General features: G+C 55.1%; 1 protein-coding gene across 4 annotated transcripts in view; it reads left to right on the top strand.

Moving 5' to 3' along the window:
• Positions 1-27715, top strand: part of Lmtk1 (lemur tail kinase 1) — a 39690-nt gene extending 11975 nt beyond the window's left edge. For 2 of the 4 annotated variants that reach the window (XM_029483925.2, XM_029483926.2), the window contains exons 2-13: positions 13327-13460; positions 15914-16061; positions 18296-18375; positions 18672-18790; positions 18920-19007; positions 19527-19660; positions 21262-21346; positions 21427-21548; positions 22097-22246; positions 22566-25158; positions 25238-25385; positions 25517-27715. In XM_029483925.2, coding sequence (XP_029339785.1) covers positions 13327-13460; positions 15914-16061; positions 18296-18375; positions 18672-18790; positions 18920-19007; positions 19527-19660; positions 21262-21346; positions 21427-21548; positions 22097-22246; positions 22566-25158; positions 25238-25385; positions 25517-25776 — 4061 coding nt within the window. In that variant the 3' untranslated portion in view covers positions 25777-27715. Of the gene's footprint in view, positions 1-13326; positions 13461-14532; positions 14850-15913; positions 16062-18295; positions 18376-18671; positions 18791-18919; positions 19008-19526; positions 19661-21261; positions 21347-21426; positions 21549-22096; positions 22247-22565; positions 25159-25237; positions 25386-25516 lie in introns of those variants that run through there. The other 2 variants (XM_021176575.2, XM_085829370.1) reach the window with 2 other exon arrangements.
• The last annotated feature ends 162 nt before the right edge of the window (positions 27716-27877 follow it).

Genomic DNA, 27877 nt, shown 5'->3' on the forward strand with positions numbered 1-27877 from the left:
GGCCAATGGCAGCTCAGCTGAGGCACCTGCACCCGGGTATTGAGTGCAGCAGGGGTGGGGTGGGCAGAGGGCTGCTTGGAGACCCTAAGGTGGGGGTTGGATGTTATTCTTGGGTTCTTTACAGAAGAGACTGACAGCATTAGGGCTGCGGGGTTGGAATAACTTACACACCCCCTGATTCCAAGTGGCTTGCACTCAGCTGCCAATGTGAAACCTGAGGAATGAAGCCGCCAGTTTTCTGCCGTTGTCCATCTCTGGGATGCTTCCTCATTTTCTGTTTCCGGTTCTTGTGGTTGGTAGTTACACAGCCCCACATCCTGTCCCGTGCTTCATGTTGCAAGGTGCAGTTGATCCAGATGAAGATGTGTGTTCACAGAGTAGAGCTGGATGAGTTTTGGCTTCCTCCCATCCCTTTTTTCTCCTCATCTTCACTCCTCTCCTCCCTCTCCTTTTCTCCCTCCCACCCCCTCCTTCTTCCTCTCCCTCCCCCTCCTCCTCTCCCTTCTTCTTCCCCTCCTCCCCTTCTCCTCCCCTTCCCTTTCCCCTCCTCCCCTTCCTCCTCTCCTTCCTCCTCTCCCTCCTCCTTGCTCCTCCCCTTCCTCCTCTCCCTCCTCCTTCCTCCCCTTCCTCCACCCCTCCTTCCTTCTTTTTCTCCTCCCTCTCCTCTCCCTCCTCCCCCTCCTCCTCTGGCTCCTCCCCTCCCCTCCCCCTTCTTGTGTCTGGGTTGAGTCAGGCCTCCCCTATGCTCTCTACCACTGACCTGCACCAGCATCTCTGGTTTGTGTTAGGCAGAGCCTTGCTATGCAGCGGCTTAGCCTTAAAACTTTTGTCCCCCTGCCTGCCCCTGCTTCCCAAGTTCGAGGATTGCAGATGCGAACCACCACATCCTGCTTTTACATCTTCTGCTGTAGCCACTCCAGTTATTTGACTGTGCACATGTTTGTATGTTCATGTGTGTGTACACACGTGTGTGGAGGCCAGAGACTAATGTGGAGTGTCTTCCACAGTCATTCTCAGCTCAGTTTCCAGTGTGTGTGATTAGGCTGTCTGGCAAGCAGACCTCAGGCAGCCTCCTGCCTCTGCCTTTCCAGTGCAGGGATAACAGGAGTGTTTTCATTTAAAAAAAAAAAATCAAGCATACTTAAAGAGAATCAGATCCAGCCGGGCGTGGTGGCACACGCCTTTAATCCCAGCACTTGGGAGGCAGAGACAGTCGGATTTCTGAGTTCGAGGCCAGCTGGCCAGCCTGGTCTACAAAGTGAGCTCCAGGACAGCCAGAGCTATAAAGAGAAACCCTGTCTCGAAAAAACCAAAAAAAAAAAAAAAAAAAAAAAAAAAAAAAAAAAAAAAAGAGAGAATCAGATCCAATTTTTGCTTCTGTGGTTTTTAGTTAGACGTTTAACATTCTGTCTTCCCTGAGGAAGCTGGGCTAAGGCGCAGCTCATTTGTCTAGCAGTTGGTGAGTTTGTGTGAGGCCCTGGGTTCGTCCTCAGTGCTGCTGAACACCCATACCTTGCCCCCAGCATTCCCTCTTTTCTGTGATCCACTTAGACACTCTGTGTGGTCCAGGCACAGGAGGTTTCCGTAGCCAATGCTGCAGCAAGGGCTGGCCTCTCTGCTTTAGGCCTGACTGGCTATTCCCCATTTGATCCTCTTGAATGGGAGCCTGTGTCATGTGACAGGACAATCTCCCCATCTTACACCCTTCCTTTTTAAGGGGTACAGATGCGTGTGACTGACTACCTCTGTAGTCTCCCTTAGGGGACATTCTGACCTCAGTCCTCCTGTCTCCACAGCCCGCAGACTGCAGCTGCGCTTCATGGGGAGAGTTCAAGGGTCACCCCATGAGCCCTGAGGGTGACCATATGGGCACCCTCTTTCTGAGTGCTGACCACAGGACCCCCTTAGCTCCAGCTCCTGTTTATTCCTTTCCTTATCTTGGGGTACTTAGAGGAATACTTTAGGGTGTAGTCCAGGCTGAGTCTATGTGCAGGCCCAGTTACCAAGGCTGCACAAGGCAAAAAGGAGGGTTATCCCTGCATCACTGATGAGGGTCCTCAGCCTGTATCACTGATGAGGGTCCTCAGCCATTACTTGAGGGTGTTCTATGCCCCTGGAGGGGATGGATATGCCAATCACTGGAAGTGAGCTTGTGTGACAAAAAGGGATACAAAGGGAACCTTGTATCACTAGCGGGGAGTCTTCTGTTACTTGAAGAGTGTCTCACCTCACTGGAAGGGAGACTTGGTTACTGGAGAAGGGCCTGACATCATGGGAAGACAATCTGGAGTCACTGCAGGGGTGCTTTGTACCAGCCTCATGTCACTGGAGTGACACCTTGCAACAGTACAGATGAGAACGCCATCACTGTGGGGACTTTTGTGTCACTGGAGAAGACAGACCTTTGTTACTGAAGGGGTATCTTACGTCATGGGAAGCGGTGCTTCATCTCATGTGGGTGGGGTGGTAGTCTTGTGTCACTGGATAGGTTCCACGGATGTCAGAAACCACTTCCAAGGGACCCCAGGGCTCTGAGGTGCTTTCCGTTTCTGGTGGTCCCCTGGCACCTGCCTTGGCATGAGGGTAGAGGGGGCTGGAGGAGGCATGCTCTGACTTCCCACTCTAGGTGTACTCTGGTATAGGGAAGAGCAGCTCAATCTGTGCCCCCGCTCGAGGCTCACACTCACCCTGATGCACATGGGCGTGCCCGATGACCCAAAGCCTCTGCAGACCCTGAAGGTCAAGGGCCAGAAAGCTGAGACTCCAATAGTGAAAGACTTACCTTTCTGCAGAGGCTACGACCATACTAGCCTCCCCTCTCTGGTCCCTAACTGGCAGAGTTTAATGTGCAGGTTGCCTTCCACAGTCCTGGGGAAAGGAGTGGATGTGAATTCTCCACAGAGAATTCTCTGATACAAAGAACAGCCACGGTGGACCTGGTCCTAGGGAGAAATCAGGCAGAGCTCAATGATGAGACACCCCTGGATGGAGGTCCCAGGGGATGTGCCTGTGTCTGGGTGGGTGGCCGGATTCTTCAGCTCTGTATTCCTGTCATCGGCATGTTATAAACATCTGTGAGGCTGCTTGTGCCAGGAGCTCAGTATAAACAGGCAAAGTTCACAGACAGGCTGCACAGACGGTGGATGGGTAGCCAGGTCCCCAACTCTAAGCAGCTGGCCCGTGCATATCTGCTAATCCTTCACGCAGCACTGAGGAGACAGAGGTCACAGAGCCCTGGAGGAAGTCACTCCGTGCACAGCCCCTTGTTTTCTTGGGGGGGGGGGCTCCTGATTTAGGCTCCAAGTCAAGCCCCTCCCCTCACTGCTTGGGGCTTCACTGAAGAGGGGAGGGGGAGGGGTAGGCTCCCTCAGCAGATTTGCTGCAGGGCCCAGGGGGACCAACAGAAGCCTTGGCCTCAGGTAAGGCAGAAGGGCTTTCAGTGTGGGAGACTGAGGTACAGGTCAGGCCCAGGTGATGTTGAAGGGTGACATGTTGAAGGGTGACATGTTTTCATTGCTCAGAGGAAGGTGGGGGGCAGCTCTGGTAACAAGAGGTCCTCCCCTCAGGACAGGAAGGCGGAGCTTAAGTCCCCATGGTGGGAAGTAGCTGACCCTATGTATTTTGGGCCCCAGCAACCAACCTTGGTCCCACCAGCTTGGACCCTTTCCAGCTTGGCAGTTTCCTGGCTGGTGGACTCCGGGTAGAATCACACTTGCTAGAGTTGACTTATCCCATCCTGTAGAAGGCAGGTGGGTATCCATCTGCCCTCTGACCAGGGACCTCTCTGTCACCTATGAAAAGATGTGGAGAACCCAGCAGCCAAACAGCTGGTTAGGTTTTTTTTTTTGTTGTTGTTGTTTTAAAAGAATTATTTATTTAATGTATATGAGTACACTGTAGTTGCCTTCACACACACCAGAAGAGGGCATCAGATCTCAATACAGATAGATGGCTGTGAGCCACCATGTGGTTGCTGGGAATTGAACTCAGGACCTCTGGAAGAGCAGTCAGTGCTCTCAACCGCTGAGCGGTCTCTCCAGCCCCCAAACAGCCTTCTGTATACTTTTCTTCAGGGGACCCTGGAACAGATGGAAGGAGACAACCACAGTGGCCAGGGGCCCTGAGGCACAGGAGGCTTCTTGAAGGGGACAAAGTTTCCTATAGTTAAAATGTGCCCTAAACACCGTCCCCTGGAGCCGTGAATGGTGTCACTGGGCTGACTGAGCAACTAGCACCAGCCAGCAACCCCTGGCCTTGTGCAGGTCTGGGAGCACTGCCTCTCCCCAGGGCCTCAGAGGAGCCTATCAGAGAAGGGACTGTGTTCTGGGAGCCAGCTGCCACTCTGTGGGGTCTCTGGCTTTCCTTTCTGTTTTGAAGGCTGTGTCTGGGAACAGTGTCCAGGGAGTTTGGTGACAGGGTCATAGAATGGGGGATCCTGGAGACATCAGGTCTGACAGAAAGGTTACATAGAGGAGCAGGTGACCACACAGGTGGTCTGAAGCCTGGCACGACTGGGACCCAGAACAGAGTCACCTCCCAGCAGCCTAGGCTGGTTGTGAGGATGCTGGGGGAACGACTGCACCCCAAGCTCGTGTCCTCGACCTTTGCCCTCCAGCAGGCCACCTCCCTGGTGTGCCCATGTATTAGCTGCTGGGGTTGTGCCCAGCCTGAGGTGGCCTCCTGGTTCCTCCACACCCTTGCCAAGGAGTTGGGAGTCTCTGGACTCCACTCAGCCGTTACTGTAAAATGCCCAGGGATCGCCATCTGGTGGTAGAAGTGGGTCATCTGCGGTGACCTAATTTGGGTATGTGCTATGAAGAGACCTGGGTGGCCTGTTGGCCCCCTGATATTCTGGACTCTGGGCTAGTCAAAATGTGGAGACGTGGGTTTGGACAGGGACTCACAGGTTGGAACAGGACTGTGTTGGGTAGAGCTGTATAGCCAGGACCAGATCAAAGCCACGTTCACTTTTGGGGGGTTCTGACTACACTACAGGTGCTTGCCTGTCCTTTCTCCCCAGCCTCCGCCCTTCTTCATTCCTCTTGCACCTCAGCTGGCCCCTTGTTTCCAGACAGTGGCTGAGTGCAGGATGAGCCTGAGGGCTTGAGGGGTGTGTCTGGCCCAGCTAATAAGCATGTGACCTGAGAGGCACACTTCTGTCCAGAACCTTCCAGGCAGCAACAGAGTGTTTGCCTAGCATTCAAACAGAAGGGAAGGGGGTGGGAGAGGCCCAGACCATGCTCACATCAGCACTGGCTGCCGGCCAGCCAGACCCGTCATACTGTGAGTGTTGCTGGAAGCTCTAGTCCAATCAGGGCCTGGTGAATCTGCCCTGCTGCCAAGGTTGGTCTGCCTGTTTACGGGTACCTTCTCCTACCCATGTGGCCTGTCCTGTGTCACCTGGGAGGCAAAGAGGATCTGAGGAATGTGCTCACCTCTGAGGCTTCCCTCCCCTGAGAAGGGCCACATGTTTATTTTCAATGGCTTCCCTGACAACTGGGGTCAAAAGGTTAAGGTCAAACCCATTAGTTGACATCAAAGGGTCAAAGGCCACCACCCCTGGAGCTATGGGAAGATCTACCAATATCTACAAAGTCTCCTTGGCCAGGCCAAGCAGGTGACACAGCTGCAAGCCAGAGGGAGGAGCAGGTGGGCAGCCTTGGAGTCACTCTGCCAATCCCACCAAACCTGGGCCTCCTGAGACACAAAGGCAGTCATTACCCAAACACGGTTCAATTTCCGGAACATCTCAGCATCTGGGGGTCGGGGGTAACATGAGTAGCTAAGAGATCCCGGGCAGGTGGCACACATCTTTGATCCCAACACTCGGGAGGCAGAGGCAGAGAGGCAGGCGATCTCTGAGTTTGAGGCCAGCCTGGTCTACAGAGTGGGTTCCAGGACAGCAAAAGCTACATAGAGAAACGCTGTCTTTGGAAAACAAACAAAGCCAACCAATCAACAGCAATAAGAATAGAGAGGAGAGGGCTGGCTGACACCGCACAGTGGAGGGGATCGCCCAGCTCCCATCGGACAGGCCTCAGTGGTACAGGAGTGGCACCAACATGGCTGCCCCTAGGAGCTGAGTGATGTGGAGTTTGGAGCTTGTAGTGGATCTGGGTGCTCGCAAACAAGACTGATGACAGAAATCTTAACGAAAGTGTTTTTGGACACCCACCCCATGGTAAGGTCCCACTCCTATGCAAATGTGGCTTTGTGTAATGATTCCTGACCACATCCCCCAGCCAAGTCCTGAGAGGGAGCGTGGGAGATGGACGGCCAGGGTGGGGGCGCCTGTGAAGTGGGCCTCTCAAGGCAACAACTATCGTAGGACTGGGTAGGAGGCACTAATGACCTCAGCGGAGCCAAGGCCTCAGTGTGGTTGATGTTTAAAGCGCTTCCTAAGACACAGGGAGAACTGGGAAGGCATGCACACACTTTCTGTTTTATTCAGTGTGACGGGTTTGGAACGGGAGGTCAGCTTGATGGTGGGCAGGGCCGTCCTGGCTGGGCGTGGTTTCCTGTCTGTGCTCCTGAGCCCGGGTGGAATTGCAGGCCGCCCACTGCAGAGACTTAGATTTGTAAGGCCTGCTTATATAGTGATGCTTCCAACCCAAACTGAGGCCCTGTGGCTCTCAGTGTCTAGAGACGGGATGGCGCCTGGTACTCGGTGTTGTGACTTGTGTGAGCCACAGCACAGCATCTCCTGCCTTTCACCTCTACCCTTTCCTACAGAGCTTTGGCCCCTGGCCCATGGCTTTTCCATCTCCATAACTACCCATGTCAGCTAAAGATGTTGGGCCTGGCTCTCTCCGTGTTAGTGCCAGGGAATGTCTGGGGGCCGGGCCAACCCCGAATCATATCTGAGGTGCTGCACGGTCCTCTTATGCGTCTAGCTCTCCCTTCCCTTTCCATTTATTTATTTATTTTGGTTTTTTGAGACAGAGTTAAGACCAGGCTGTAGATCTGCCTGCCTCTGTCTCTCGAGCTCTGGGATTAAAAGCTGCCTGGTCTAGCTTTTTCTTTCCTTTTCTTTTCCTTCCTCTCTCTCTCTCTCTCTCTCTCTCTCAACCTCTCTCTCTCTTTCATATATATATATATATATATATATATATATATATATATATGTGTGTGTGTGTGTGTGTGTGTGTGTGTGTGTGTGTATCACACACACACACAGTGTAGCTGTCTTCAGACACACCAGAAGAGGGCATCGGATCCCATCACATCACAGATGGTTGTGAGCCACCATGTGGTTGCTGGGAATTGAGCTCAGGACCTCTGGAAGAGCAGTCAGTGCTCTTAACCTCTGAGCCATCTCTCCTTTCATTGACCAATCACTTTGCATGATCTCTATGGTTCCTAGGCCTCAGTGGCACTTAGTTGGGACCCAGGCTGGAGCCAGTTTGGGTAACTTCTGTGTTTGCGGGTTGTGGTTGGCTCTAGCCAGTCTGGGAGGAGGGTCCCTGGGGCTCCCCTGGTGCAGGAGGGCTTCAGAAACCCAGGTACACATGCAGATTTGAGAGTTTAAGAGCATTCCTGGCTGTGTGGTTCTGGCCAGTCCAGTTGGCTGTCTCTTCCTGCCCATTCACCATCAGGGACTTGGGCACTGACTAACAGACAGGCCTGCTGGGTCTCTGTGACTGCTCCGGCCAGCAGAGGAAGGATCTGCAGGAGGCAAGAAGGAAGTTCAGTTCAAGATGAATAAGCATCTGATGTCGGTTCAAAGTTCTGGAGTCTGATGCCAAATAGTTGATTATAGGCCTATGTAAGCACAGCACAAATTTGGTGAAAGATTTTTCTGGTAATAATTAACTCAAGCCATGTGCACAATATAGCTAAAGGTTTGACTTCATTGAACTTCTTTATATACTCCATGTGACATCTCCCATAAAGATGGGGTCTATAGTTTGGCTACACATGACACCTTTCATAAAGACAGGCTCTATAGATTGACAAGCTTATAACAGGAGTCTGGGGGAGGCTCCAGTGTAGTCTCTGCCACACAGTACAAAGGGCACTAGGCTATTCACCATGTCTGCTCCCAGCTTTCCGGGAGGTTAACAGGTTAAGCACCCGCTTCTTTGAAGGAACAAGACTGTGTGTTCAACATTCCTGACTCCTCTAGTGCTTCTCTGTGAGCACAGAACCTCCACGCCTCCCACGCGCTTCTCTCCTTTTCAGTTCTTAAAGAGAAAATTGTGGTTGTAATAGAGGCCAAGGCTGAATGCATTGCCTGCATGGCCAGTTATACCAATACAGGCAACCATAACAGAATTATCAGAATAGCTTACAGAGGACCAAGGGAAAGGGAAAGCCAGCTTCGCCATGATGGCCACTCAGAGGTCACCCGAGAGACTTTATCTTTTTATTGATGAGAGAAACCTGACACGGTTAGCAGCACAGGCTGGGAGGTTGTTGATCACCACACCGTGCTTGAACAACACATAATCTACAGTAGCTCTGTCTTGCAGAAATGCGGCTCTTAAGCTTCTCATCTCTTGACTAACTTTTGCTAATGTTTTTGCTGTAATATTACTAATTACTGATATGTTGCTAGTATTAGTAATTAGTGAATATTAATAATTAGTAATTAATGAACTATTACTTATTAATTACCAATAATCGCTGTGATTTTGCTAATCATACAGGCCCTATCTGAAACCTCTCTTTGTATTCTAGTAGTCACTCTTGTGACTGGTAATAAAAAGAGACTAAAAATAATCTCTAGCTTGGCAAAACAGCATCACAAAACATCACACTGTCAAAACGTCACACTGTGTGCTGCCATGGCTGTGCCTCTTATTCCTCATGACAAAAAGCTTTTGGATTCTGCGTTGACAAGCTGAGAGCTAACGTGAGCTCAGATAATGTAACAGCGTCATTTTTAGGTCAGTGATATTGTGTCCTTGCTGCCTCCCTAAGTTACTGGCTTATTCCTCCACCTGGGACATCTCCTCTTGATGGGTTTGCTGTTGTCGTTGTCGTCGGATACCTCCTTTATCTGGCCGTCTTCAGGATGCTGTCCTGGTCGGACGCATCAGAGTGGGTGCCATCTGGGACTGCGTTTATATTTGGAAACACATAAGTGTAGCCTCACCATGACGTTAGAAGAGCATCAGACTCTTTCCATCGATTGGTTTCTAGATCTTTCCATTAACATACACGTTAGGTTGTGTCTCTTTAGGGCAAAATACCTTGGGGCAATAGAAGAATTGTTCTTTAGGGGGAAAAAGTTTAAAGTTAGCTTGACTGAGTGTAGCACAGCAGGTGGGGACTTAGGTGGGTGTATAGACCCCTCTTTATTTTTATATTTTTTCACTAACCTATTTATTTATTCACCTTACATCCCGATCACAGCTGCCCTCCCTTCTCTCCTCCCACCCCTTCTCCTTTTTAATCTTTAAAATTTGCTGTTTAAGTGTTTGATAGTGTCATTCCACAATTGCTTGACCCAGTCCCATGGGCTGTCAGGGATATTAGTGACAGCAAGGACATATTATTCCAGAAATTGCAAAATTCCTCAAGTGGTTTGCTCATATAAGTAGGACCATTATCAGCTTTTAGTTGTATTGGGAGCCCTAGAAAGGAAATGCATAAGGTGTTATTTGACAATGGTATTTTCGGTGAGCCCACAGAACCCCATGTCATGCCCGGGACCCTGCTCTTCAGCTGACAAGTTAGGGACAGGTACTGTGCACACCTGTAGAGCACACATCTCTCCACACCTGACCACAAAGAAGGCCTCAGTCACAGACAGCCCTCATTCCAGATATCAAGCTGATGTGCGAACCACCCATGACTAATTATGCACTAGAAGCTTGGAATATTGTGTAATATAAGCCTCCCATAGAAAGCAGGCTCTTGCCGGGTAATGGTGGCACATGCCTTTAATCCCAGCACTCGGGAGGCAGAGGCAGGCAGATTTCTGAGTTCGAGGCCAGCCTGGTCTACAAAGTGAGTGCCAGGACAGCCAGGGCTACACAGAGAAACCCTGTCTTGAAAAACCAAAACCAAACAAACAAACAAAAAAAAAAAGAAAGAAAAAAAGAAAGAAAGCAGGCTCTTATGAGCCTCCTCTGACTCCTGCCATTGCCAGAGTCTAATCATTTATGTCAGAGAAAGGCAAGTACAATACTGAAGAGCAAACCAAACCTACTTAATTAACAATGGTCATTAACTTCTAAAGATTTAAACTTAAGGTTGTTTATGTAAGGTTTGGGATCTTTAAAATTCAGGGCAATTTTAATTCTGAGGTTGAGAAGGACTCCCCCCACTGGGTGACTGACAGGGTACTCAGAAATACCTGAGAAGCAGTCACTGAAAGTTCACACCAGCTGATGCTGTAAACAACACAAGAAAAACGTGAACACCACGAGAGTGTGATAGTTCCATGGAGCAAGAACTTGCTGGAAGGTTCTAGTTTAACACATTTCTCAGACAGTCTGATGTAATAGATTCTCAGACTATACCCAAAATAATAATTTTAGGTGAAAACCTCAAAGTCAGACACAGTTTTAGGGCAGGATTCATTTACAGAGACGCCAACCCTCTTCTCTTTCTGTTTCCGAGCTACTCACTCCCTGCTCTTTCTGCTTTCTGCTCCCCAGACTGCACTCTTAAGTGCCTCACTCCATCTGAGGCCCTCACCCCATACATCTACATCCTTCCATCACACCCTCCTCACATCCAGAACCCTTCTGCAAAGTTCCTTGTCTCTCACATTAGGCTGGTCCTTCACCATACCCACTTTGGGTGAGGATGTGCAAACCGGGGCTCCAGAGCCCTGTCACAACTGCCTGTCTCTGATTCTTCCTTAGTCCATCTGATAGACAGTGGAGTCTGGCGTTTGAAGACCTGTTTCTGTCTCTCTGGTCAGAGCAAGCACAGTCTGATACACATCACCCAAGTTAGGTCAGTGACTCCTCATGAGCTCTGAGCTCCCGCCTGCCAAGACCTAACAAGATGTGTCCCACAGAGAAGTTATTAATTTTTTTTATGATCCTCCTGAGAAGTCCTGCATTACTGAGATTCAGTTTGCAAGATAATTGACTGGGATTCCCCACCCCCGTCCCATGTGTTCTTTTTACATTAGCGCCTATATGTTTCCAGTTTTCAACATCAACGAGGAAACGGAGGGTTAACTTTTAGCCACTTGCATAAAGATGCAGAGCTTTTGCTCTGAATATTTTGTTCCTCTGGATCTTTATAAACATTGTATAAGATTGTCTCAGGATGGAGAAGAACCCACGTTGTTATCTCACTCTATTGCTTCCTGTCCTGACTTCTGGGGTGAGTGGACTCACTTCCTAACCCCCTACTTTTGTTGAAATTTCTTACCTTCTCCAATAGTTGAGCCCCACATTGGGTGCTAGCTGTGGGGCTGGCTCTGCATCTCTTCCTTTGAAGGAACAACCCTATGTGTTAACATTCCTAGTTCCCCTATGGCTTATCTGTGAGCACAAGAACCTCTGTGCCTCCCACACAGGCCCACTTACCAGCCAGCAACTTGCCACAACCCTCTGTGGCCAGGGCCTGCTGAAGGTCAGAAGAAACCCACAGAAAGCCCAGTGGCCTTGATGGGCGGCCGGGGCGAGGGCTTGTGGATGTTGAGCTTGGCCCTTCCCAAGGTGACCTTTACCTGGTACATGCCCATGCAGCCCACGGAGTAAGCAAGGGATGGGCTGATGCACCAGATGCCAGCCCCAGGCCTCAGGGCCGTCAAGTGGGTCTGTGAATGCAGGGAGCAGTGGGTGTGGGAGGGGTGAGTTCTGATGCCATAGCAGCACCAGATGGAGAAAGGAGAAAGGGCTCACCATGGCAACGGCAGAGTCCGCAGGGGCTCGCGGCTTCCTGGAGGTGCAGGAGGGCGTGCAACACGCTCACTCAGGTGTCCAACCTGTGGTAGAATCAGTACTTACACTCTTGGGACATTCAGGTGTGAGCACACAGTACCAGTTGCACGGTGTGAGGATGGTCACATATATACATGCAGGACAGATGTGTAAAAAGGCAGACACATGAAGGCATGCCTGGAAACCCTGCCTGACAAGGCTGCTGGAAGGGCACTGGCTCAGGAGTGTGGCTGCCTCCTGTGGATATTTAGCTTCTAGCGGTTTACTCTGCTGTGGTGTCACCATGAACGCCGGCCGCCATTGCTCTGGCTCACAAGGACCCTCTCGTCTCTAGGTGTGAGATCGGAAGTGTTCACAGGCACCCGAGCAGGAACCCCTGTGCTCCTCTTGGCCCTCAGGTTCACCCTTCCTCCAGGCAGCCCTCCAGATGTTCATTAGCCAGCAGCCCTGGGGTCTCATCCATGCCGAGTTAGGAATTCCCAAGTGTGTGATACAGCTGCCTCGGTGACAAAGGTGGCACGGACTCAGCACCCGGGGGAGATGGGGTGCTCCACATTGCCAGGAGTTCAATGAGGACCCATGGATAGGATGACTCAGAGCCTGTGTGCTGAGAAAGGACAGGCCTGGAAGGCAGAGCGATCCCCAAGCTCATTCCTTCCCATCCAGTGGACACGCTGAGCTGGCCCCAGAAGCCATCTGGAGACACCAGAGCTGGCTGCCCCCACCCCCAGTCTGCTAAGGAACCCCAGTTTGGAAGCTCAGCCTGAGACACTGGGGTGTGTTCTGCTGTCCTGAGCACTTTGGTTTCCTGTCTGAGATGTAGGGGCTCATTTATATCAGGGGCAAAGAAGTGAAAGTTCCTGCTCTCCCCAGGCCAGAAGCAGCCCCCAGGGACTTGGGGGACAAACCAGGGTTGGAATAGGGGGCACTTTGCTGCCAGGCAGAGACGGGGCAGCTCCTCAGTGCCAGAGGGTTTCTGTCCCTTGGCAGCCAGGGCCTTCAGTGGCCTTCCAGCCCCAAAGTGAGCTGAGCCGCGTGAGCAGAGATGGAGTCACCACTGTGGATTTTACTTTTTCTTAAATAAAAATTTTATGTGCGTGGATGCTTTGGCCTGAATGCATGTCTGTTGTCTGCGTACCTTATGTGTGCCCGGTGCCAGCCGAGGTCACAGAGGCAGCCGGATCCCTTGGGGCTGGAGTTAGGGTGGTTAGGAGTTGTTGTGTGGGTGCTGGAAATTGACCCCAAGTCCTCTGGAAGAACAGCCAGCACTCTGAGCTACCGAGCCATTCCTCTAGCCTCCATAGCGAGCCTGATATCACAGAGAGGTGTCCATGGACCTTGGGAGGAGCTGGGCCCATACTGGCCGCTTCACTAGCTCTGGCCGTTGGCTTGAGGCCATGTCCAGGTGGGGGACCAGAGCGAGGGGTCACATGCCGAGGCTGGGATGAGACATTTGTGCTCTGCTTCCTTGCAGACGGTGCCCCCCTCAGTGAGCTGTCCTGGTCCTCATCCCTTGCGGTGGTAGCTGTGTCCTTCTCTGGGATCTTCACCGTCGTCATCCTCATGCTGGCGTGCCTGTGCTGTAAGAAGGGTGGCATCGGGTTCAAGGTGAGGACCTCGCACCGACCGCATCCACCCACCACCCGACTCCCCTCCAGTTTGGGGTTACCGTGATGGTTGATTTTTCACCTGTGGACCAGCTGAACCCCTTGTCTGGTCTCCCATAGTCCCTCTACTGGGAGCTCTTGGGACCCCACCCCCTGCCCCTCATTTTGGGACCTTCTTTGTAGACATGGCCTCACACTGACCCTTTCCAGTGCCAGGTCAGGCCCGGCCATGTTCGGAGAAGCCAAAATGACCATAAGGAACATTTAGGGACTCTCAAGAACATTCTGACTGTCAGTGAAGGGGCTGCCCCCACAGAGGTCCTCACATCTGTGCTCACTGAGCCAGAGGGAAAGTGAAGCCCCGAGACACATGTCCCCGGCAGCGACATCACTTGGAGCTCCTAGCTGGGCATGTTTTGCTCAGAGGACATCCATCAAATTCCAGAGACGAGGGGCATCCTATTTCAGGAGTGTCCACTGAAGGCCCTGGGGCCTTCACTCCACTCTCTCTAGTACAGTCTCCCTAGGAGGCTAGACCCCATAGCTGAGGCCTTCACTCCAGTGATGGAGGCCCTGCATCTTTCCAACCCAGTGGCCACCCCACTGTCACACTGTGGTTCCAAACAAGAATGCAGGGCAGAAAGCACAGAGCTACCCACCCGCAGCAGGCGCCACAGGGAACTGCGGGGGCTGCAGCCTTGTCTGTCAGCATATTGAGGCCTGGCCAGAGCCCTGGACATTCCCGCACCCACGTGGGGTTGCAGGCTGGGTAGGAGGTCAGGGTGGGAACAGGGCTTGTGGTCAAGCACAGAGCCAGCCTGTATTTTGGGGGTACCTCCTACTGGGTAACCTGCACCAAATGCTATTACCCTTTTGCAGAGTCCCAGTATCTGGTAGCACAGACCCCAGACAAACTTGGGTGTTGAGTTCCTTAACAGTGGTGCAGTGTGTCCCCCTCCCTGGTGCCCCCACCCCAGGGGACAATCTCCCGGACCTCCTGATTGTCAGCGCACAATGGGCTGGACAATCAAAGAAGAATTGCATCCTGGAGGACCCTGAGGGCAGAACCTCAGGTCGGAGACATGGGGGTGGGAAGCTAGGGCACAGCTTAGGCAGCCATTGTGTAGCAAGCCCCTCCTCAGGCACTGAGAACAAGGCCCCACACAAGGACTGGCAGCAGTCCCTCCCACCCTCGCCCTTCTCACCTCCTTGGGAACATGGTGCCCAGAACATTCCAGCACCAGTGTGCTTTGGTTGGAGGGTCACTGCCTCCTGCTTCCACAGCGAGCTCCCCACCGGGGCTGTTCTGGGCAGGGGCTGGATGCTAACCCTGTGCTACCTGATCGCCCGCTGTGCTGGGGGAACCCGGCTGGCTCTCTGGCAAGGGAAGGTAATGGTTGAAGCCAGAACTAATTCATGCTACAAAGGGGGAAGCGGGCATCACAGGCCCCGGCGTGTGGGGCTAGAGGACGTTCTGACGTGGTCTTTTAGGCCCTGGGGAGGAAGGGTTGCCACAGGTGTCAGTGGCTCTGCGTTCAGAACGCAGAGCTGGGCTAGCCACTAGGAACGTAGGGCCACCCCCTTTACAGAAAGACAGATGACCTAGAAAAAGGTCCCCAGGGTATGTTTAGCCGTTTGTCCGCAGGAACGTGGCCCGGAGCAGGCAGCCAAGCTCCGGGTTTATGCCCAGTCCTCAGAGCCCAGTTTTCACCTGGGTGGGAGATGTGGCAGGGAGATTTGCCCGGTGCTGAGGACAAGCTGGCCTGGTTTCCGCTCTGTTCCTGTTTTGGTTTTGATGTGTTTGTTTGTGGTTCTAGGGCAAGTGTTCTTCCACCAACCCTGTCCTTGTTTATGGCTGCGGCCTACCCCAGACTAATGCTGCTTGGAATGGGATCTAGATGGGGTGGGGTGGTCTCTCCTAGGCTGAGAGTCCTCAGAGTTAGCAGCCTGTCCCCAGAGTGGTCTCCAGGGATGCAAACTCTTAGGGTGCACTGGAGGGGGTGCAGGGCTGAGGGTACCCCACTGCATGCAGGCAGGCAGTGGAGGTGTGGATGAAGAACAAGTCCCTGGGTTCCTTTCCCGAGATGTGCGGTGAGCCCCTGCCTGTAAATCTGCTCCAAGCCATGGGGTGGGAGGGGGTGGGGGCAGGGAGGAGACCACTGACAGGGCCTATGAGGGGCTACTCTGCCTCTGTCCCTTTGAACTCTTTAGTCCTTCTCCAAGCGGGACTCAGCCTGGGTTCCCAGCCCCACCTGGGCCTGAGGCCTTTGGCCTCTGCTGAGACGGTGTCCCTGAGGAATTGGGGCCGGTGAACAGGTGGGGAATGGCCATGTGGCAGGGGCCCATGCTGTAGGCCTGTGTAAGTCAGGTTGAGTTTGGGGAAAAGGGGCCTCTCCTAGCCTGCCTCCATTAGCCTGTGTCCTGCTCACCCACCCGTGCCGGCCCGACCCGCAGGAGTTTGAGAATGCTGAAGGGGACGAGTATGTGGCCGACTTCTCGGAGCAGGGCTCCCCGGCTGCAGCTGCACAGACCGGCCCTGATGTGTATGTCCTGCCCCTCACCGAGGTCTCCTTACCCATGGCCAAGCAGCCGGGTCGCTCTGGTGAGTGGGGTGGGGATGCTTGGGGCATGGGCACTGGGAAGCCTAGGTCTCCTGGCTGCATCTCAGGCTGGGCTGTGTTGGGAGGTGCGTGGAGCCCCTCTGGGACCCAGGCTTGAGAGTAGCCTTGTCTGTTGCTCCTCCACCCATGGGGCTGCCATGGGGTGACTGGGGCAGGTGGCTCAGCACTCTGGATTATCCACCTACCTCTGCTCTTCCCAGACTCCTGCTCCCTTGTACCTAACCCAGTAGGAATGTGGCCCTGTTGTCCCTACCAAACAGGTTACCCACACAGCATAGGGAACAAGAGAAGCATCAATACCCCCCTTCCCCTCCCCCAGGTGTAGCAATGGCCCCCTTCCCCTCCCCCAGGTGTAGGCAGGGCCTCTTCCCATGGCTTCCTTGCCCTGTCTGCCTCTCCCATTTGCCTTCCTCCCAGAGTCTCTCCCTGCACCCCCTCCCCCGCCCCCTGTAGGCTAGTCCCCTCCCTCCTCTTTAGAGGTGACAGGTAAATGCTGCCCTGGTCACCATGGTGCCTGGGACTATGGCTACCTCTACAACAGTCAGCTCTCAGGCCTTTACAGCCTGGAGGTTTCAGCTCAGGGCTGTCTCTTGTCCATCTGATGGCGCCAAGGACACTGTGGAAGGTTTCAAGCGGAGAGTGCGGTTGGCCTAATCCCTGTGGTGAAAAGCAGGCCGCTCTCTCTGCCTTAACCTTGGGCCAGCCCTCCCAGGCTCTCAACACAATGCTTCCCATCCAGGGCCCAGCCTGCATCAAAGGCTGGGGCTCTCAGTACCTGTTTGAGCCAATAGAGACTTAGATAAATGCTGCCCTGGTCGCCACCAGCCTGGTCCAACCCTGAATGCATGGTTCTGTGGCCCATCGAGTCTCAAGGGGGTGAGCTCAAAAGTCAGGCAGGATCCAGACATGGACACGTTTACCCACTAGCTCAAAGGCCTGCAGGTGTCCTTAGCACCTCCTAGGAGGCAGGCTTGGCTATCCATGGCCAAGGACAGTGGGACAGGGACCCAGGAGAGGGCAAATGTGCTTTTTTTGTTTGTTTGTTTGTTTTTGTTTTTTGTTTTTTTGTTTTGTTTTGTTTTTCGAGACAGAGTTTCTCTGTATAGCTCTGGCTGTCCTGGAACTCACTTTGTAGACCAGGCTGGCCTCGAACTCAGAAATCGCCTGCCTATGCCTCCCGAGTGCTGGGATTAAAGGCGTGCGCCACCATGCCCAGCGCAAAGGTGCTTTTTGCACTGCTCAGCTCTTTTGTTTTTTTGGGTTTTGGGGGGCGGGGGAGGGTGCATCTTCTTTCAAGGAGGGCTCTCATTTGTGTGAGATGGGTCAGCCCACCTAAGCCGCCTCCTCTACCTCTAGCTCCTAACATACAAGCATTCTCCTGTCCCCTGTGCTTGCCCTGGGTTCTACTTTCAGGACCCTGAACCCACTCTGGGACAACTGAGGTCCTAGAGACCCCAGGGTTTCCACCAGGCATTCAGACAGATTGGGTTCAGGGTGTAAGTCTTGGGGGCACAGTGCCCGGTGAGACTCTTCCATGAGCTGGGCATCAAGCAGACATTCCCTGAGTCTCTTAGTCCCCGAGGGCTGCCGTCTTCCCTTGGGCCGCCCCAGCAGCCCTGACCCCGGCCTTCTGGGCTATCAGCGTGGGAACAGAATTCAGAGAATCCGAGGGGGCATGAGTGGGTGCAGTGAGCCCTGGCCCTTTCCTCTGCCCACACTGACCCTTCTTCTCCTCTGACTTCACTCTGCCTGTCCCACAGGGAGAATGGATCCAGTGTGTCCCGTACAGGGCTGTGCCAAGCAGCCCCCAACAAAGGCAGCTTTGCTGTGGTGGGGGTTTGAATGCCAGCCTGTGGCAGGGGTAGGGGGTTGGTTGCTCTGCTGTCCTCCCAGGCCTCGGCACCAGCTTCCTGCCTCATCCAAACGGCCTTCCAGGCCCTGCTGTTTGGGCTTGGCTTCTCCCTGTGGCTCTGCTCTGGGCATCCCCAGGTTTTGCCTGGATGGAGACTTGAGGTCCATGGCTCTGCTGACAGCAGCCACCCCAGAGCCTAAGAGACACTGGCCCTCGATGACAGCGCTCAAGCCTGGCCTCCACTTTATTGAAGCCTCTTTGGCTGGGGAGCTTGGGGAAGCTCCCTGGGCTCCGGAGAGCATGGTCTGGAAGATGGAGAGGGAGCGGTGGCTAAGCTGTGTCTGGATTTCTGTTCCACTCTAGTGCAACTTCTCAAGTCCACGGACCTGGGCCGGCACAGCCTCCTGTACTTAAAGGAGATTGGCCACGGCTGGTTTGGGAAGGTAAGCATGCCCCGGGGTGGCAGGAATGGCAAAGAGTGGGCCCACTACTCCTGGGGATCCCCTAGGGAGGGGCTCTTTCTAACACTCACCCCAGACTAGACCATGCACCTGATTCCCTTTTCCTCATTGTAGTCCCCAGGCAGTGAGAAAAGTAGGAGCCTTACGGGTGGACTGGGGCTGAGGGTTCTAGCCAGAGCTCAGGGGGAAGTTGTACGACCATCTGAGGCCCTGGGCGCTAGATGGATTTTCCTATGGAGACTGAAAAGGGCCCTGGTGATGCCTGTCACATCTGGCAGGTGTTTTTGGGGGAGGTACACTCGGGCGTCAGTGGCACGCAGGTGGTGGTGAAGGAGCTGAAGGTGAGCGCCAGCGTGCAGGAGCAGATGCAGTTCCTGGAGGAGGCGCAGCCCTACAGGTGGGTGGTGTGGCGGGGGCAGGGCGGGGCAGGGCGGGGCGGGGCAGGGGAGCAGCACAGTGGGAGAAACTGAGGGCTATGGGACACCCTCTCCTGCCCTCCAACTTAAACACCCGTGGACTCTTCCAGGGCCCTGCAGCACAGCAACCTGCTCCAGTGCCTGGCCCAGTGTGCTGAAGTGACCCCCTACCTGCTGGTTATGGAGTTCTGTCCACTGGTAAGTGGTCCTCTGTGGGAGGTAGCTCTGTCTCTCCCGTCCTGTTCCCTGTTCCGTAGCTCATTGTTCTGAAGGGGAGTGGCTCCTCTCTTGCTCAGCCTCTTGGGATCTTTTGTTATTTCTAAAGTAGAGTCCTGGTAGTCCCTGCTCTCTGTCGGAGGAGGTCGGAGGAGAGAAAGTGAGCCAGCAGCAGCAGGGGCAACACTGTGGGGTCTTGGACAGTTCAGCGTGAGGTGTCCTGGGACAGCCACAGGGCTCCCGCAGCTCCTGGGGCAGAGCCTGAGTTCTGGGTCTTCGTGTTGCCCCTTGGGCCCTTTACATGCACAGCTCTGGTGGCTACCTATATGGAGGTCACTGTGCCAGAATTGAGACACAGGCTTTGCTGAAACAGCAGTGAACACTAGGGTTCACGGCTGATCCACAGGTCACCAGACCCAGGTTCTCTTGGGGTGGGTGGCAGACTTGTGATGGGCTGGTCGCTGCAGCTAGCAGGTGACTATGTGCTTTCTGGTCCATCAGGGGGACCTCAAAGGTTATCTACGGAGCTGCCGAGTGACAGAGTCCATGGCGCCTGACCCACTTACCTTGCAGCGCATGGCGTGCGAGGTGGCGTGTGGCGTCTTGCATCTACATCGACACAACTATGTACACAGGTGAGGGCTAGCGAGACTAGCCAGGCTACCGCTACAAAGCCCCACTCCCCCAGGGCCTTAACCCTTACCATCACAGCACTCTGTGCAGGAAAGTCACGGTGTTCCCACGTTGTGGGCCTCATGAACTGGGTTCATCTAAAAATAGCCACTCTGCAGGGAACTTTATAATTCTTAAAACTGGGAAAACTAACTGGGCATGGTGGCTCACGCCTTTAATTGCAGCGCTTGGGAGGCAGAGGTAGGAGAATCTCTGTGAGTTCAAGTCCAGCTAGGTCTACCTAATGAGTTCCAGAATAGCCAGGACTATGTAGCAGGACCATCTCAAAATTCAATAAATTGTGAAGACTTGCGTTTGAAACTCACCTTGCAGACAGTTAAATGAAGAAACCCATCCTGTCTACTAGAGCAGTCAGCCATGTGATGGGCCTCACATCAACCCCAGCCTCTTTCCCTCAGGCCACAAAGGGAGTGGCTGGGCTGGCCCTATAGTGGGAGGGGTGGCTCTCTCCTGCCTCTGGTGGCCAGGATGCCCAGCCTCCCATGAGCTGGGGGCACATGCTGGAAGAAGTGGCAACGGACAAGCGGCCCGCCAGCACAGGCCGTCCTCCCCAACAATATCCTGGTGCTGAGTGGGTGCACAGTGACTCCAGCATCAGTGATTTTGTTGAAGAGGGCAGCTGCCAGCCTCCTGCCCTGCCTGCTGCCTAGCCCAGCTGCCCCACCCATAGGCATGGACCCAGGTCACCCCACCCTGACACAGTCCTCCTGGGGTAGAGGCAGGCCAAGGTGGCCCCATCTACATTCAGAGATCTCTCAGCAGAACAGCCAGAATGGCAGATGAGGGTGCGTCCCGTGGCACTCTATTGTCCTGTACCCCAAACACCTGGGGGTGGGGCACTACAGCCAAGCAAGAGTTATACAGAGCCTGGCATTCCAGGCTTCCCACTGAGTTGGTGATTTTTGTCTTCCACACAAGGGGCCTTTGTGGTCCATCCTGTTCTAGACCTCGGCTCCAGCTTGTGTAGCAGGCCAGGCAGGGCTGCACTCTAGAACATGGGCTCTGACTGCTGCTGGCAGGACCCTCTGAGACACTCCGGGCCTCGGTTTCTCCATCAGTTCTTACCTCCTGGGGACTGGGATGATGGTGGAGTGTAGTCGGAAGGGTGAGGGTCCTGAGAGGACACTGCAGACTCTCTGCTCTATGGCTTATTGGCCCCTGTTGGGCAGATCAGATGGAGGGTGGAACGGGTTAGGGCTCTGGTGCAGTTAGACAGCACTTTGCTGGGGCGGGGGAGGGGGTGTGTGGTCCTTGAGCATCTTTTGCCTGATTTTCACATGCATTGAAGTGCATTGAAAACTGGGCTTGGTGGCGCAAGCCTTTAATCCCAGCACTTGGGAGGCAGAGTCAGGTGGATTTCTGAGTTCACACAGGTCTTCTAAAATAGCCAGTGCAGGGTGTGGAGCCTGAACTTGGGCACAAGTGAGTGGCCCCTCAGACATCCCTTCCTGTCTGTCTGCCTGGCTGTGCCCGGGAGCCCAACCATTCCACCAGGGCTCACCCAGGCTGGCACACTCTGCTGACATTGCCTTCCACTCCGCAGTGACCTGGCCCTGAGGAACTGCCTGCTTACGGCTGACCTGACAGTGAAGGTTGGTGATTACGGCCTGTCGCATTGCAAATACAGGGTGAGTAAGGCCGTCAGGGCCCGTGTGCAGGGGCAGCTGCTGAGCGGAGCTCACTCCCTTCCTGTCCCTGCGTGCTACAGGAAGACTACCTCGTGACCGCTGACCAGCTGTGGGTGCCGCTTCGCTGGATCGCGCCGGAGCTGGTGGACGAGGTTCACGGCAACCTGCTGGTGGTGGACCAGACCAAGAGCAGCAACGTGTGGTGAGCGCAGACAGGGCTGCCGGGAGGGCCTTGGGATGCTGCCTCCCCAGATGGTGCTGGCATCAGCTACTCTAGTGGGGATGCTGCCTTTTAGTTCTGCCCCCTGCTCAGCATTTTGACTTCCTTCTCTGGCTAGGATGAGGGCTGCCACCCAGGGAAAGTGTACTCATGCTTGCCACCTTGTGGCCATAAGAGGCACTTTACAGGTTACTTGATGTTACTTGATGGTGGGTTCCTGAGGTTCCTATAACTGGTGTGTGTGTGTAGGGGGGACTGCCTTGACAGTCAAGGGTATGGGGCCTTCAGGACAGGACCAACTGACATCCCCTCCCAATACTGGCACCATATTTTGGTTAAAATCATCCTGAGATGCTGTTGAAGGCCAGTCGTCCTTAAGGGATACGGGATTCTGGCTTGCATCTGTGCTGCTAGAGAGGGGCAGCTGTGGCATAGTGAGGTCCAGTCCCAGAGAGGCTGACATGAAGACAGGTATTCAGGGGTTCTGTGCAGTCACGCTCAGCCATGTGTCACTGTGGTTGCTCCCACAGGTCCCTGGGTGTGACCATCTGGGAGCTTTTCGAGTTGGGTGCGCAGCCGTACCCCCAGCACTCGGACCGGCAGGTGCTGGCTTACGCCGTCCGGGAGCAGCAGCTTAAGTTGCCCAAGCCCCAGCTGCAGCTGGCTCTATCTGATCGATGGTGAGGACCCCACCGCCCTGGGCAGGCAGGCCAGAGGGGTACAGGGGGCTGAGCTCTACAGCCTGGGGCTGCTCGGTCCACCTCTACAGGGCTTCTGGGCCTCTGCAGCCTGAACAGGCACGGGGAATCCTAAGGAACTACCCTAACTCAGGGCCCTTCCCAGGCTTCTGGGCCTGCCTTGGGAGATTGCTTTGACTGCCCCTAGTGTCCCCAGGGTACTCTGAGCATGGGGGAAGGGACTGTCCCCGGAGGGCAGGTTATACTCTGGCCAGCGTGCCTCTGGATGTGGCCAGGGCCACCCATGAGGGCCTCCCGGCAGGTACGAGGTGATGCAGTTCTGCTGGCTGCAGCCAGAGCAGAGGCCCACGGCTGAAGAGGTTCATCTACTGCTGTCCTACTTGTGTGCTAAGGGCACCACAGAATTGGAGGAGGAGTTTGAGCGGCGCTGGCGCTCCCTGCGGCCCGGGGGCAGCACGGGCCTGGGCTCGGGTTCCGCAGCCCCAGCAGCTGCCACCGCCGCCGCCGCGGAGCTCACCGCTGCCTCGTCTTTCCCGCTGCTGGAGCGGTTCACCAGCGACGGCTTTCACGTGGACAGTGATGACGTGCTGACGGTCACTGAGACGAGCCACGGCCTCAACTTTGAATACAAATGGGAGGCTGGCTGTGGCACTGAGGAGTACCCACCCTCGGGGGCTGCATCCAGCCCAGGCTCGGCAGCGCGCCTGCAGGAGTTGTGCGCGCCTGACAGCTCACCGCCGGGTGTGGTGCCGGTCCTCAGTGCCCACAGCCCCTCAGTGGGTAGCGAGTACTTCATCCGCCTGGAGGGGGCAGTGCCTGCTGCTGGCCACGATCCAGACTGTGCTGGCTGCGCTCCCAGCCCCCAGGCTGTGACTGACCAGGACAATAACTCTGAGGAGAGCACCGTTGCGTCCCTTGCCATGGAGCCGTTGCTGGGCCACGCACCCCCAACTGGGGGTCTGTGGGGCCCCTGTGACCACCATTCACATAGGAGGCAAGAGTCACCCTGTCCCTCACGCTCACCTTCTCCTGGGACCCCGATGTTGCCAGCTGAAGACATAGACTGGGGTGTGGCTACCTTCTGCCCGCCCTTCTTTGATGACCCACTGGGTGCATCTCCCTCGGGGAGTCCTGGGGCCCAGCCCTCCCCCAGTGATGAGGAGCCGGAGGAGGGGAAGGTGGGGTTGGCCGCTCAGTGTAGACATTGGAGCTCTAACATGTCAGCTAACAACAACAGTGGCAGTCGCGACCCAGAATCCTGGGATCCTGGCTATGTTAGCAGCTTCACAGACAGCTACAGGGATGACTGCTCCAGCTTAGAGCAGACCCCTCGGGCCTCCCCTGAGGTGGGCCATCCCCTATCCCAGGAGGATCCCAGAGATTTTCTCCCTGGGCTAGTAGCAGTCTCCCCTGGTCAGGAGCCAAGCCGTCCCTTCAACCTGCTCCCCCTGTGTCCTGCCAAAGGCCTGGCACCTGCTGCCTGCCTCGTCACATCCCCTTGGACAGAGGGAGCTGTGGGTGGGGCTGAGAACCCCATTGTGGAACCCAAACTTGCCCAGGAGGCTGAGGGATCTGCTGAACCCCAGCTACCCCTTCCTTCTGTCCCCTCCCCATCCTGTGAAGGAGCCTCACTTCCCTCGGAGGAGGCAAGCGCTCCTGACATCCTGCCTGCCTCACCCACACCCGCTGCTGGCAGCTGGGTGACCATCCCTGAGCCGGCCCCCACCCTGGAGAGCAGCGGCAGTTCTCTGGGGCAAGAGGCACCCAGCAGCGAGGACGAAGACACGACCGAGGCAACATCAGGAGTCTTCACCGACCTGTCCAGCGACGGCCCACACACGGAGAAGTCAGGCATAGTACCAGCCGTGCGCTGTCTGCAGAAGCAGGTGGGGACCCCTGACTCCCTGGACTCTCTGGACATCCCGTCCTCAGCCAGTGATGGCGGCTGTGAGGTCTTAAGCCCGTCAGCTGCTGGTCCCCCTGGCGGGCAGCCCCGTGCCGTGGACAGTGGCTATGATACAGAGAACTATGAGTCTCCTGAGTTTGTGCTCAAGGAGGCCCATGAGTCGAGTGAGCCTGAGGCCTTTGGGGAGCCAGCCTCAGAGGGTGAGAGCCCAGGGCCCGATCCTCTGCTCTCTGTCTCCCTTGGTGGCCTCAGCAAGAAGAGCCCCTACCGAGACTCTGCCTACTTTTCAGACCTGGATGCCGAGTCCGAACCCACCTTTGGCCCTGAGAAGCACAGTGGGATCCAGGACTCCCAAAAGGAGCAAGACCTGAGGAGCCCACCTAGCCCAGGGCATCAGTCTGTGCAGGCTTTTCCCAGGTCTGCAGTGTCCAGCGAGGTGCTGTCCCCTCCACAGCAGTCAGAGGAGCCCTTGCCAGAAGTCCCCAGGCCAGAGCCTCTCGGGGCTCAAGGCCCAGTTGAAGTGCAGCCTGTGCCTGGCCCAAGTCATTCCAAATGTTTCCCGCTGACCTCCATTCCACTGATCTCGGAAGGCAGTGGCACGGAGCCCCAGGGTCCCTCAGGACAGCTGTCAGGGCGAGCCCAGCAGGGGCAGATGGGCAATCCTAGCACACCCAGATCCCCGCTCTGCCTGGCCCTGCCTGGCCACCCTGGGGCTTTGGAGGGCCGGCCAGAGGATGATGAGGACAGCGAGGACAGCGAGGAGTCTGATGAGGAGCTCCGGTGCTACAGCGTCCAGGAGCCCAGTGAGGACAGCGAGGAGGAGCCGCCAGCGGTGCCCGTGGTGGTGGCTGAGAGCCAGAGTGCCCGAAATCTACGCAGCCTGCTGAAGATGCCCAGCCTGCTGTCGGAGGCCTTCTGCGATGACCTGGAGCGCAAGAAGAAGGCTGTGTCCTTCTTCGATGATGTCACGGTCTACCTCTTTGACCAGGTGGGCTGCTGCTTTGAGTATACACAGAGCTGGGGGAGGTTGGGCGGCCTGAGTCACACACTGTGCTCTGTCCCTCCAGGAAAGCCCCACCCGAGAGACTGGGGAGCCCTTTCCCAGCACAAAGGAATCACTCCCCACGTTCCTGGAGGGTGGCCCCAGCTCACCCAGTGCCACCGGCCTGCCACTGCGGGCTGGCCACTCTCCTGACAGCTCTGCTCCTGAACCAGGTAAGCCAGGTTTTGGGGACCAAAGAGTGACATCACTGTCATGGAAGGTCTGGATTCATGACGCGATATCATCTTAAGTGGGGGCTGGGGTGGGTCACATAACGGAAGTGACTCTCTGGTCTGACTTGCAGGCAGTAGGTTCGAATGGGATGGTGATTTCCCGTTGGTGCCCGGCAAGGCTGCTTTGGTGACTGAGCTGGATCCTGCTGACCCTGTCCTGGCGGCGCCTCCCACGCCAGCTGCACCCTTCTCACGCTTCACCGTGTCACCCACACCTGCCTCCCGCTTTTCCATCACCCACATATCTGACTCAGATGCCCAGTCCGTGGGAGGTATGAGTGTGGTGGGGGCTGAGGTGGAGCAGAGGGACACCACGAATGGGGCTCTATGAGGGGTGATTTGGTGGCCTCTGGTCTGCTGGACATTGCCCTGTTAACAGTGTCTGCCCCCTGGCCTCTGGGCAGACATTATGTTCTGGTGGACCTGGCCTACTGCCTCCTGGGCCCAGGGCCTGCCACTCTGCCCTCCACAGCAGGATGCTGGGTACCTGTTCTGTTCTTCTCAGTCTGACCGTAGACTCCCGTGACTTTACTAGAACATTCCCAGCATGGTGGTCTCTACTGTCACCATCTATGGCTCATCTCTAATCTGAGGTTCTTGCTAGGAGTCTCTGTAGGGACTTTACCCAGGTGGTGGTACCATATAGTTCATTTTGTCAAGTCACGTGCCCCCTCCAACTGCCTAACCCGGATAGGCTCCTCTACCAGGTTCTCCTCCCATAGCCTACTCACAGTTTTGACCAGTCCTTTCTGCCTGTTCCTCCCCAGTTGCCCTGGCTGTGGTAACCTTGAGGGAAGAACTTGTCACCCTTGTCCCTGCATGACTCTGACCATGCCTTCTTTGTTTTGGCCTCAGTTTCCATGTGTGCACAGACATGGGAACATTTGCTAAACAAATGCTTTGGATCTGGGTTACAGGTGTGTGTGTGTGTGTGTGTGTGTGTGTGTGTAATAAGTGTGTTATCCCTCATCTAGACACAGGCCTACCACATTGAACAGGCCTGCCACTGGGCCAGGCAGTTGCGGGTGTGGGTGAGGTTTGATGTGTGAGAATCTTTGTCTGATATCTCCCCACATGCTCACAAAGCACCCCCTTTACCAGGCCCAGCAGCAGGTGCTGGGGGCCCATACACAGAGGCTTGAGACCCAGGTAGTCCCACCCTTCGGAGGCTGGCATCACTGGAGCCCCTGCCATCCTGCCCAGGCAGCGACAAGGTTGGTGACTGACTGGGAATGAATGGGGACCACCGGCACCCTACAGCATCCTGGAGAAGCAGGTGGACAAGAGGCCTGTATCTAGCCCTAGACGCACTGGGCTGTGTACCTTCTCTGTGCTGCCCTGATGGCAGAATGTGTCCCGAGTGGACGCTGGGGTTTGCTGCTAGCCCCTGGAGATACCTGTAGCCTGGGGGTCTATGGGTGTCTGTAAGCTTATGTGTACACACTCAAGAAGGGCCCCCTGACTCTTAGGTGACTCTCCACTCCTGGGAAGACCCTCCCTCCCCACCCTTCAGCCACTCTTCCTATATGGCTGTTGGTGGTAAACTGGCCTTAGGCCAGGACCAGGCAGTCCAAGGGCCTGTATGCCCTTGTTGGCTAGGTCCTGCCATGTGTTCAAAGGGCACTTGGCCAGGTTTCAGGATGGCTTTAAGCCTTTAGGTCCCTTTTGGGTCCCCCCCACCTTTCTTACCTGGGTCTAGGTTTGCTCAGAGCAAGGTTGGACCTCTGGGCTCTAAGCCCTTATCTCAGAGTCTGTGGCTATTTCCCCTTCACTGCCTCTGTGGACGCCCTTCCCCACAGGGTTGGTCTGGATTGTTCTGGCCTAGGTCCTGCCCAGTAGTAGGGGCTTCCAGGCTGCGGCTGGCTGCCTCAGAGATGCCCTCTGCAGGGTAGTGTGGGCAGCTCTCTGTTGCAGGGCAGTGCCTGCCCCATACCCTGGTTTGCTAGAGGAGAGTAGGGGGTACCCTACAGCCACTGGGGGCTCCTGCCTGCAGGCAGGGCTGGGAGAAAACAGGGCTGGGGTGGGCAGTATAGGGAATATTTTTGTAACTTGCTGGAGTGAATGAAAATGGGGCGATTCTAAGTTATTGTTGCCAAAGACATGTAAAGTATATTGTTGCTTTGGGAGTGGGGGCAATGTTTTCTGTTTTGTTTTTGTTTCTGTTTTTAGTTTGAGGCTTAGGATGGACGCTGGTGCAATGATTTTCTTGTTCCTTGTTTTTTAAGAGAAACCAAGCTAAGAAAAAAACCAGCCTGTGTGCTCAGTGTTTTCTTTTGGGGTCTGCAGCTAACACCCTGTAGGATGGTAGATGGGGAACTCAGCTCTTTTGCCCCCACATGCCAGGTGAGGTCCCTCCAACCCTCTCCTGTCCCTCAAGACGGCTCTCTCAGGTCGGATGAAAGGGGACCTCCAGGGCAGCCATCTGCCTAGCT

The sequence above is a fragment of the Mus caroli genome, unplaced genomic scaffold, assembly GCF_978045245.1.
Source record: "Mus caroli unplaced genomic scaffold, Mus_caroli_1 scaffold_13, whole genome shotgun sequence".
Lineage (NCBI taxonomy): Eukaryota > Metazoa > Chordata > Mammalia > Rodentia > Muridae > Mus > Mus caroli.